General features: G+C 34.7%; 1 protein-coding gene across 1 annotated transcript in view; it reads left to right on the top strand.

Moving 5' to 3' along the window:
* Positions 1-11,497, top strand: part of LOC145994356 (uncharacterized) — a 39,978-nt gene extending 28,481 nt beyond the window's left edge. The window contains exons 2-5 of the mRNA XM_083130472.1: positions 7,297-7,435; positions 7,947-8,099; positions 10,177-10,337; positions 11,262-11,497. Of these exons, the coding sequence (XP_082986598.1) occupies positions 7,297-7,435; positions 7,947-8,099; positions 10,177-10,337; positions 11,262-11,454 (646 nt within the window). The 3' untranslated portion in view covers positions 11,455-11,497. The remainder of the gene's footprint in view (positions 1-7,296; positions 7,436-7,946; positions 8,100-10,176; positions 10,338-11,261) is intronic.
* The last annotated feature ends 647 nt before the right edge of the window (positions 11,498-12,144 follow it).

The following is a 12,144-nucleotide window of genomic DNA, read 5'->3' on the forward strand; positions in this document are numbered from 1 at the left end:
TGGGAAGAATAATTTCCATAATGAGAAAATTGGTATTGTAAACATGATTAGTGACAAATTAGCTAATTTTATTGTAAACGATCCCAAAGGTATAGGATACTTAATTAAAATTATCAATACTTTACCTCCTAAATTCTGGAATATATCAGAGGGTCGAGGTTTAGTAAATTATATTATTAATAAACTTCCATTCGAGTTACACGTACCTGGTTACCAATATTGTGGTCCTTTTACAAAACTTGAGAAACGAATAGAAAGAGGGGACAGGGGTATTAATCCTCTATACGCAGCTTGTAAAGAACATGATATTGCATACAACACACACAAAGATCTGAATGATCGTCATGTGACTGATCAAAAACTGGAAGAGGCAGCTTTTGGAAGATTAACAAGCAGAGATGCATCATTGGGTGAAAAAATAACAGCATTGGGTACAACTATTGCTATGAATACTAAACAAAAATTAAAGTGGGCTTTGTAATATAAATACCCTAAAAAGTAATAATAATAATAACAACAACAACAGCATGAAACCAAAAGGAGTTGTGTACCAAAAACCGTATCATGATCTTAAAAAATTTAAAACTTAATTCGATTTTAACAAAAAACAACAAGAAAATAAGAGGCAATGTATAGCCAAAGGAAATGGAATGAAATTATTTCTCAGTACGCCACAATTAAAAAGATTACAAAATGCAAGAAAGAAAACACACAGTGGTGTATTCATATTCAGTATTCCAGCTATTCTGGCTGCATTGGGGGCAGTTGGAAGCTTGGCTGGGGGTAGTGCTGCTATTGCCAAAACTGTAATTGATTCAAAAAAAATAAGGCAGAACTAGAAGAGCAAAAGTGTCATAATCTTGCCATGGAGAAACAAAATAGGCAAAGGTGTGAAGTCTAGAGCACTCAGAAATTAAAAAAAAAGAAGAAGCTCTTACCAACCAAGATAAACACTTCAGGGGGGGTTTTATGTCTGATTCTCTCCCTAAAGGTAGTCCTCACTCTCGAGAATGTGGCGTGGTGAATCTGGACAAGTCCGAAAACGCTGGTACTCACTGGATATGCTATTATAAACAAAATAACAATGCTTTTATTTTCGATTCTTTCGGAGTGGTACCCCCTACAGAATTAATTCGTTACTTGAAACATGTTAAAATTTATTACAACGAAGATCGTATTCAAGATTTCGATCAAATTATATGTGACCATGTTTGCATTACGATGATCAGAATTTTAAATAAAATACCAAACATCAAATTAAAAGATTTTCAAAAACCCTGTATTATATATTAAATATGGGAATTTTCCATCTCTCCACCGAGACTTCGGTTTTGAAACTACATCTTCACAATGATATTATCTATCCAAAATCCATAGCTCTAAGAGCATTCTACAGTATGAATCTGATTCCGAATGTAACTACCTACAACAACTCTATATTAGTAGGTAATGAAAAATAATTATTCCTCCCGGACAGTATAACTTATCTACTTTACAATTTGAACTTCCAACCACTGTCTTGCTTTCTCAAAATTCTGTAACACACATAGTAGAGATTGTAACTACTAATGAAACAGTGGACTTATCTACCATGGGAGAACTTTTAGGATTTGAGAACAATAGCAAATTAGAACCAGGTATTAGGCACATAGGTAAATTTATACCAAAAGTCTTAGCTATTGAGACATTGAATTTTCACTGCAACATTACCAAAGGTATGATTATCAAAGCAGAATAAAATTCGATTGGCAGTCACAAGCAGACAGGTATGATTGCTACATTTAAACCGAATTCGGAATTTATGGAACCTATCTTCTATTCCCCAATCCCACCAGTCTATTTCCCTGTTTCTATTGATAAAGTTAATTACATAGAAATGACTATTACAAATGAGAAAAATGATATCATTGATTTTGCCGGTGCTAATGGCACTGCGATAATATAAATTAATATTTAAAATATATAAATAAATACCAAGATGGAAAATATCGAGAGTTATGAATTACAGTCCTTCCCTCCAAAACGGGAGGACATTTGCAAATTTGAAGCAGCCCAACAAAGAGATACAGTATGTCATCACGGTAGGGGATGGGTTCATTCATCCACATAGATCTGATATGTATATAAAATTTGATATTGTAAAACAAAGTAATGGTGAAGAATATCCCCTCCCTGGGGCTAATATAAACTTATAGATAATTTTGTTCCATTCTTATTTTCTCAAATTGAAGTCAGAAAGCATGGTACTGTAATTGACAGGATTGATTGCCCTGGAATTACATCCAATACAGTAGGGACATTGAAAGTGTCCAAATCAGAGAGTGCATATTATAAAGTTGGTGGGTTCGAAGCTGGAACAAAAATTCAAGCAAAAAGTCACACAGTACTGTTCCCCATGAGATTGCTATTTGGATTTTTCTCTGATTATAAAGAAATTATGTGGAAAGGTGGTTTGAGTGTCATATTTCGCAGAGCACCCAATGATCATAATGCCATCATGAGATACAAAACTTTGAATGCAGATTGAACAAGTAATGAGGCTAGTTTACCCGAAGCTGCGAAATGTGTGATCCAGTCTATGGAGTTGCGAATGCCTATAGGTGAATATGAATCGAATTATGCTCTCAAATACAAAGCCAACGTTTTGAAAAATCCTCAAATTCCGATTCAATTTTATACTTATCAATGCGTACAGAGGTCAGTGGAGGGTAAATTGTTTGAATTTGATCTTACTAATCAGTTCCAATCTTTACAATATGTCATGCCAGAATTTGTAGCTGTGCTGTTCCAGACAGGGAGAGATGACAATCAGGAAACATATAGCAGCCAGTTTGATCATTGTAAAGTTAAAAATGTGTATCTGAAGAATGGCAGAAATGAAGTATTTCCTCGTTAAAATTACAATTTAAACATTACAGAACAAGATTATTTAAAATTATATTAAGCTTATAGTGCATTTAAAAGAGTAACTGAAGGTAACATAGACATGTATTATAATCCAGATGAGTTCATAATTCAAAGAAATGTTTTTTATAAATGCGTCAAAAAGAAAATTGGTAGTTATAAATGATCGAACTAATATTAAATTGATATGTGAATTTCATGAAACTCTACCTGAAAATACTACATGCAGTGCAATTTTAATTGTGGAGAAATCATATATTTTTGATGTAAAAAATGAAAGAGTGATAGAAAAATTTTAATAAGAGAGAATAATATATAAAAAAATAGACTACGTGTAGGATTTTTTTTGTTATTTTCAAAATTTTGGTTTGATGTTAGGTTTATTTTTTTCACATGTGTTGAGTGCAATTATTATTAACTTCTAAACTAAAGTGCCCCCAAGGCAAAGTATAGATTCCACACTCGAGAATACACCTCTTGTCGTCGTGTGGATTCAGGGCTACTTTTTTTATTTTATTCGTTGTAATCTCATGGTTTGAGCTTTGTATTCTATTATCCTCTCGAAGTATCCTCGACTGTGAAGAAAGACAACAAATATAATCCTGGAATGTTAGTTTGTTTTCCACAGTATCTTTGTACGTTCCTTTTGCTTTCTTCGTGACGCTGCTCTCTGTTCTGAATGTATACATCTTCGAACGCAAACCAGAGAACTCAACTATAATATCACCGTTACACTCATCTTTGAACTTACCGCAAACCTTCTTGTTGTGGGAAGGAATTCCAAATCTGTTGGGTTGAGTATAGGAAGAAGTGTCGAAATACCCAAGCATTTAAAGGATGTTTAAGATCTTCGTAGAGGTTAGGTGTTTGTATGTCATAAATAAAACTATCGGTGTCTATGTACAAAATTGACAGCTTATCATTATAGAAATGTTTCATAATATTATAATGAAATTCGAACATGTACAGTTTTGACAAGTCGAGAATTGTTGCACCAACGTAAATAGGTTTTCTGAATTTTATCGATTTTATATCTAGATTAAAAAGTGTTAAATTCTCGTTGTAAATTTTTAGCGATTTGAATCTAGGATCAGATACTAATTTTCTACATTTATTGTTATCTGAAACCAATATTATGTCTACATGCTTTCTGACGTTCTCCATCGTTTTTCCATAAACAGCATTATTCATTAATTTATAAAAATCTTTATCTAATTCTGAAATAGCAGCTGTTCTGTGTCTCGTGTTGGTCTCAATATAAGATTTTAACCATGGAGAGTGTTTGAACTTAAGAATTCTTCTCTCATTTACTACCTGAACACCCTTCCGAATCAAAAACTGGAGATTCTTGTAGTGGACGACAGATCTCTCTTTTCTCTCCAGAGTTAACATAAGCTTTCTTTGATTAGAATCAGGTGGACATTTAATTTCGGGAGCCGGAGGTAAATCGGAAAAAATATCATGCAAAATATTTGGAAATTCAATGTCCACCTCAATGAACAGACCTAATTCACGATCGTCGAAATGATTAATATCAATTGAAATGGGATCTATCCACTCGAATCCTCCGTATGGAAGTTTTTGTATCATTGCGAATCCATAGAGATTATTTACGTCACCATAAAATATGTAATTCGATGGTCGATTTGCATCGTATTGATTCTCAGACATGTGAATATTGTTTGCTCTTGCATGTCTCTGCGAGCATTGCACCATCCCCCCACGTATCTCCCTTTCTATAAAAAGTAACATGTCCACGTCCGATATTAATTCCAACTTGATCCTGGTCTGGAGCAACATAGCAGACCACGCCAAACCAGGAGCACTGTAGAAGTATGCTGGATATAATTTATAAATATTTATTGCTGTTTTTCTAAACACTTGGAAAACATCAGAAAGTATTGTTACGTCTAATTTGAGATATGCATCGTGATAATCACCGAGAGTATTGCATCTCAATTCCTTCCATATTAATTTCGCATGTTCGTATTCTTCATTCGTAATTACGGGTTTTTTCAGTTGACTGAAGAATTCTCTTTGAGGTGGGAGAGTGTCATCTTCAAATTTAGATTAATCGGTTACATATTCATAAGGATAAATGTATTTTCGTTTAATCAGTTCTACGTGTATGTTTGGAAAACTAGCTTTTGTAATTTTAAATTGTTCGTCAGTAAGTTTACTCACTAAAGCATCGAGACTTGCCGATATTAACCTAAAAGAATCTAGAAACCTCATCTCTATGATTTCATTCGTTCCTGGAATCTTAACTTTCTTACTTATAGAAATATAACGCTCTTCGTTTTGAGCAAGAATATCTATTCTTTGCGTATCGTATCCAAGATTCATAATTAAGAAATGGAAATCATAATGAGATCCATTGTGAAAAAATATTGCTACCAATTTAGGCTTCTGGATCTTGAGGTTGCAGGTGTTACAAATTCCACTAATGTAGTTTCCGGTGAAGTGATTGTGGTGAAATACTTTCCGATTCTCATCCGTGAAATGTTGATCACACACCGGACACGTTTCAATGTTATTGTAAGATTGAAGTTCATCGCTTGATAGTGGAAGCATTGATTTCGATTGGCATAAGAAGCTGCCAATTTTCTCAACCTCCTCCACCATCTTTTTAAAAAAGAGTTCAATAACATTCGGTCCGCGATATATATATATATATATATGGTTTATCTATCCTATCTTGCCAAACAACAACATATCCAAAACTATTTGGATCATGAAGCTTGCCCGATGTTGTGGAAGAAAATTCGGGATCCGGATCGCAATGAGACAATGGTTTGAGAAAAGCCTCAAAGTCCGCAATGATAATAGCCGGATGTTCCAACAAGGCCTTGTGCATTTTAAATTCTTCGAATTCATTTGCTTTGGGCATCAACATGCGAGCCGGTCTGTTGACTCCACAGTAGACTTTATGTTCAGCAAGTTTTTGTTTGGCAATTTCTTGATTTTGGAAATGTTGGTAATTACGTTGGTTACGATTGTCGAATACAGTTAAACACCTTGGACAAACTTCGATGTGTGCATCACGCTTCGTTGTTTGGCTTCTGACTAAGCGGGAGAGTGAACGAATTAGCGTGTAATGATGAACATTATTGTCAGCAATGAGAAGCAGATTGATTTCCATGGCTTCGTCATCAACAATATTATTTATCCTAACGGGATGCACAAAATGCTTAACTGAAGTATACGAATATACATTTATAGCTAATCGTTTTCCTTCTCTATTTCGTACCCTGTTTTCAAACTTTGTTATGTCGGAAATAACAACAGGGTATTCGATGCCTGTCATAGCATATTAAATTTCGTCGATATATTTCTTATAGTGACTAACCTGTTCCGGATGATTTGAACAAAGAATCGGGTAAAGCGCCGCTAAAATGCACCACATAAAACACTTATTGTCGGCGTTATAAATGTAACCCGCTCCTGGCGGCGGCTCCTCGTCTTCAAGTCGACAACCTGTAGTTTCTCCTTCGGAATGAATATTCCGGTGCCTCCTCCTCTTCTTCCTCAGGTATCTGCTTCTGACGCGATTGTGGCGGTCTCCGGGGAGGGGGATTGCGGACTTGGTTCCGTATCCTGCTGCTTCTACGAGGCTCCTGTGGGGGAGGGGGCTGGTGGGCGAACGTTGAGAACGTTCTCCTGCGTGCAGGGGACGAAGTCAAGCCGTGTTTTACCCTTCTCGTACTCGTCCCATTCTCGCTGCCAGTCTCGATGTATCTTCGCCTTGATCTCCTGGACGGTGGGGAGAAATTCTCCCATTCCTTTGGTTATCTCCCTCTTTCCCAAGTTTGAAGTGATAAATCATTGCCCTCGGCTTAATTTGGATAATCAATTGGAAAAATTCCCATTATGACAAACAGCGTTTCCGACGAGGTAGTTTTAAAAGCCCCACTAATTCTGAGAATTACGTTCCTGTAAGAAGATCTTAGCTTACGAACGTACGTTATTTTGTGCAAGTGACGATGAGACCCACGCCGATGCCCCATGAGTGATGATTGAAAAGTAAACAAAGGCGATGTAAATTGTCGTCTTCGACTCCTTCCTAATCTCAAAGATGAGGATGAGTGATGATTTGATGAAATGAGTGAAGGGATACGAGGAACACCCATAACCAGGCTGGAATTCGAATCTGATACCCCTGTCGTCTTGGGGCGCTATATGCAGGATCTGTTCTTATACTATACGAATAGTGTGTATTGGAAGTGATAGCTGTGTGGAACTGAATCAGCATCTATATAAAACCGTAAGATCTCATATAAAGTCACTTGCGTCTTTCTGAACAATTGTATGAGGTTATCCCTACCATATTGTTCTTGTTCATTTATAATGCAATGCTTATTCTTCTTCATCTTATTATTATCATTGTTATAGATTCCATCAACAGAAAAAGGCGGGTGACTACGACTACAATGCTTACTTCGACGCCGTTTTAGCAGCAGTTAGCAGAAACATAAATAACAGCGGCGATGTCTTTAATTTGAAGGATGACTACGGACACTTTGAAGCAACAGTAAATATAATTTTCACATGAAATAGGCAACAAATGTCTATGGAAACATGTTGCAAGTAATTGTGTTAAAAGTAATGAATCCAGAAATTTAAATATGAATTTATGGAACAAGGTTTTCATGTATTAACCACTACATGAAATACTATTATTTTCTAGTTGTTTTATATGAGTTAACAGAAGTATGTAGTAAACAATAAGTTGATGTGTTGAATTGACTTAAACGCTGCATCGTGTAGATAAGGCCTTGCATGTCACGGCAGTGTTAATAAACATTTCTATACTTTTTAAGTAAAAATCAAACTACAAGATATGTTCATTGAATTGAAATATTGTTTTCACCAGATAATAACATTTGTGCCAGAAAAAGCAAAATACAAGTATTAAGACAAAAGTAAGTGTTGCAAAACAGATAACACTGAAAATGTCATTGCTAAGAAAGAAATATTATGGTGTCTCATTTGTCAGCATTAAATATTAGAATTACACTTTACTTCATTTTATTCCTTTACAGATCAACTCGAGTGTGACTACCTTTGATTTCCTACAGTCTGAAATCACTTTGTCTGGTGTGTCGAATTTGTCCAGAGGTGCAGATGTTGTAATCGAAGAGGCTGGTCTGGATAACTACGATTTCACTTTTGTCGTGCAATTTGGTGATATGGAGGTAGGTAGGTAGGTCTTTTCTATTAATGAAAAATAAAGTATCCCATATTGACTCAGAAAGAATTGACACAGGGAAATTACTTCACATAACATGGACTACACCGGAAATAGTAGACACTCTTGTCCAATACTGAAGCCAGAGAAAATAGCATAACAAAATAAAACTTGTCAATAGAAAATAACAATTTTGCAAAAAATGAATAAAACATTTGAAGCCTTGTGATTTTAATTATTCCATTGTGCTGTCTTCTATCAAGTTTCTTTCTATTGTCTTGTATCCTTTCTTCCCACATTATTTTATCTGACTTTCATTTTATTTTTTCTTTTATTATAAACTACGTAAATATATACACTTCCCTTATATTTATTTATATTACATTTTGTCAATTTAATTTTCTCTATCCTTCATTGCTCATTTGTCTTCCTTACAACTTTATTCTTCTATCTCTTTCCATTTCTTCATTTTTCTTTCACTTCTTTCATGTGTATGTTTATTTAATTTTTTATAGTTCTCTTCTGTTCACTTTTCCTTCTCTTCTCTTCTCATCTCTAATACTGATTTACAGTATCATCTGATTCTCTTAGCTTCTTTGTGCTAGTGAAGAAATGTCATCTTCTCTGTGTTTCTGTTATTACATTTATTTCTGTAATTTGTCTCCTAAGAAAAAAGTAAAAGCTACATATCCTGTGGAAAAAGAATGAGAATAAAACTAATGTTATCATGTTAACGCATAATATGAAATATATTCAATTCGCTTTTCATATTTCGATTCCGTATTTATTATAACATAATTTACGAAGTTACTTCAACTTACCTTTATGGAAAACTGTTGAGCATTTATCATAACATTAACATTAAAGAACAATTTGTATAATAAACTAGTTTCTTACAGGGTGTCTACAAATCATTGTAGCGGTTTCATGATTTTACTGTACGTTTATTATTGAACGTATCATGAAGTTTTGTAGAGAAACTCAACAAGTTTTGTGACACATTTCAAGTGTTCGATATGTCCCCGCTTTGTGATTTTACAAACATCAACTCAATAATCAAGTTCTTTTCGATGGCTTCTGCTTCAGCCGTTTCCGTAAGATCTTCCAATGTCGCTCGTGGAACATCCAATCCCTAGCTTGTTCTCCCTATTGACTTCTTGGGACTACGCATGAAACTGACCCGTACACGTTCAATTGTTTCTTCAGGCAATAGAGGGTGACCTGTTCATTTTCCCTTACAGAGGCATCATATAGTTGTGAAATGTTTGCCCGGATGGACCTTCACGGAACTTCGTTTTAAATGGTCTTTGAACCGTTGTGACTGAGCACTTGCATGAAGTTAAGAGGACAGCGTATACTTTCTCGCTGTTTGTTGCCATCTTAACTACTGCTATGCTAGCGGCAGGAGGCGGAAACGTACAACACCTGCTACAGCTGACAAAGTTTTGTGAGATATTTGTTCTCTAACAACACAGTCGAATACATTACATATAATTCTATAGTTACAAAATAACCTTTGACACTTGTAAACACCCTGTAATTATTTGAGAATAAAATTGGGAAGAAAAATATTTCATTTGCAATGATCGATATAGAAATTAAAACTTATAACGTTTTTATACTTTGTAGAACTTTAAATTTGGTCCTTAGATTTTATTACTATTAGTAATAAAATAAAACTACAGAACAAATGCATATACATACTTAACATGTATCATTTTATTCAATAAATATTAAAATGTCTCTCTTCTTCCTTAGTCCTGTTGTCTTTTTATTTCAAAATCTTCTATCAAAGAATTACGTGAATAAAATTTAGTTATTAAGGTTGATCCAATTTATTGACTATATATAGCTAGACTCATTACGTAGTGACAAATATTAATAGACCACTTGGTCACTGTGTGTAATGTGAACGTTATAATATCTTTGCGTGGAATATTGCAATAAATGTAAAGTTGTACGAAATTTGTTTTTATTCATCAACTTTATAGCATGCTTACATATCAATAACTAATTTATGTATACCATTATGAATACATTATGTTCTTGTTGCTTAAACTATAATAAATATTAACATATTGCAGATGCATTCGCAATTCGAACTTCACGCAGTTAATGATGTGCACGATATATGGCGTGGTGATATAGATTCGTACGTGACCGACAGTGGGCATAAGATTCAACTTCATGTCAACTACACGAACGTGAATATGGTTGTTTTTGAATATTGGTACAATGATCTTCAGTAAGTGCCTTTTTTATTAGTTCCGTAAAATTAGAACTATAGAAATTTTTTAAAGGTTTCATTATTCCTCACATTGCCTGCCAAATTTGAAGTTTGAATTATTTTTCAAATATTGTGTAATGTGAGGTAAAATAGAGAACACGTTGTATATAATTTTGCTTTTCTACGCACATTGTTGTTTTGCAGTGTTTACTAAAAATGTAAATTTTCAGTTCTAAACGTATTGCTGAAAAATTCAATTGTATGCAGTAATGCCATGAAATAGATCCCTTGAACTGTGTGCACAAACACAAATGGGGTTTAGCCAATACATTTTGTGCATAATTTTCCTGCCCAAATTCTCATTTGCTCTGTATGTGATGTAACCACAATAAGGTCAATAGTTACTAATAAGAAACTGGCATCAGCGGTGTATGAATAGTTCGTTGATGATAAAGTTTTAACGAAGTGATGAATGACGATAAGTTAAGTTCCTAGTTATCTATGTATACTTGGTCCTTTATCCTTTTGGTGTTGAGAAAGGTTACTTCAATGGTAGGTTAGTGGTAACGTCGTTGACTTGTAATTCGATACCAGGTAGAGCCACAATGTGGTTCCATCCCCGCTTTAAACTGTGACCTATGTGCGCATAAAGCGGATTAAAGAAAACAAAAAAAAAACATCGATTGACTTGTGATTCCACGTTGTGCCTGAAAGGTCAATTAAACCTTTGATATATTACAAGTTTTCTGTAGCTTCATTTACCATTTTGGCGTATGGCCAAACTTTGTATATGTAACGTAGAATAATTATTACTTGTTCTTATTCTTACCGATTAGATACACTAAAGGGGAGTGAAGGAAATCAATATATTAAATTTAAGTTATATTTAAAATGACATAATCACAAACTTTGCACAGAAAATGAAGTCATATATTATTTTAGCATTCTTAGCAGCAACGTCACGTGGATCGATGAGTTGTATCCAGACATCACGGACGAAGTAGAGGCAGTTCTTCCGTCCCATGCCATGCAGCTAAGAGAAGATGATTTCCTTTTCAATTTCATGCTGCAGTTCTTTGGACCTTACTTCGACCTCGGAGTTCCACCAAAGCCATCAACTTATAAACTACAATAGTGTATCACAGAATAAGGAAATAAAGATTCATTTTCAAATTTCAGATACATAGTGACTTTTTTGCCTTAATGAACACCTTAATATCCCGTTGGGGTATTTAGCTTGTGAAAGAGCGATAGTTGTTGTAAGGAAAATATTCGGTCAAGGGATTTCATTCCAGTGTGTATGAAGCAATTCATTCATCGGTGAAGGGGTGATTGATTGATTGATTGATTGATATTCGTGACAGACCTGGGCTTCCGAAAAGTCACCGTAAGTTGGATCCAACTTCATTCGGTATATAATTGCAAGGAAGACGTGTAGACATCTGCATCTCGAAAGCAACATACATTACTGAAAGTGTTCTTTGCATCCCTGGGAAAGGGAATTTTTTTTTTGTCGCCTTAGACAAGAAAATATTTTTTTCTGAGAAATCGTTTAGGTTGGGCATATGATCCTGGACAAACACTTCATCTAATTAATTGACCAAAACACCTAATTAATAACAATTTAACGAAGAGCTCTGAAAAACTACGTAAAAGGCAAATAAATCCGAAACAACAAGTTAATGCACGCAAATCCCAAATTGGTATTTGTAAAAAACACAGAGTTCTGCGTTCACACTTGAAATTTCTTCTGCCGCTCGTCCTTTGCAGTCTAACTCATCGCAAAAAATTGTCCTGATATTGCCTACAAGCAAGGTGGATTGAT

Source organism: Lepisma saccharinum, chromosome 10 (genome assembly GCF_977018435.1).
Source record: "Lepisma saccharinum chromosome 10, izLepSacc3.1, whole genome shotgun sequence".
NCBI classification, from domain to species: domain Eukaryota; kingdom Metazoa; phylum Arthropoda; class Insecta; order Zygentoma; family Lepismatidae; genus Lepisma; species Lepisma saccharinum.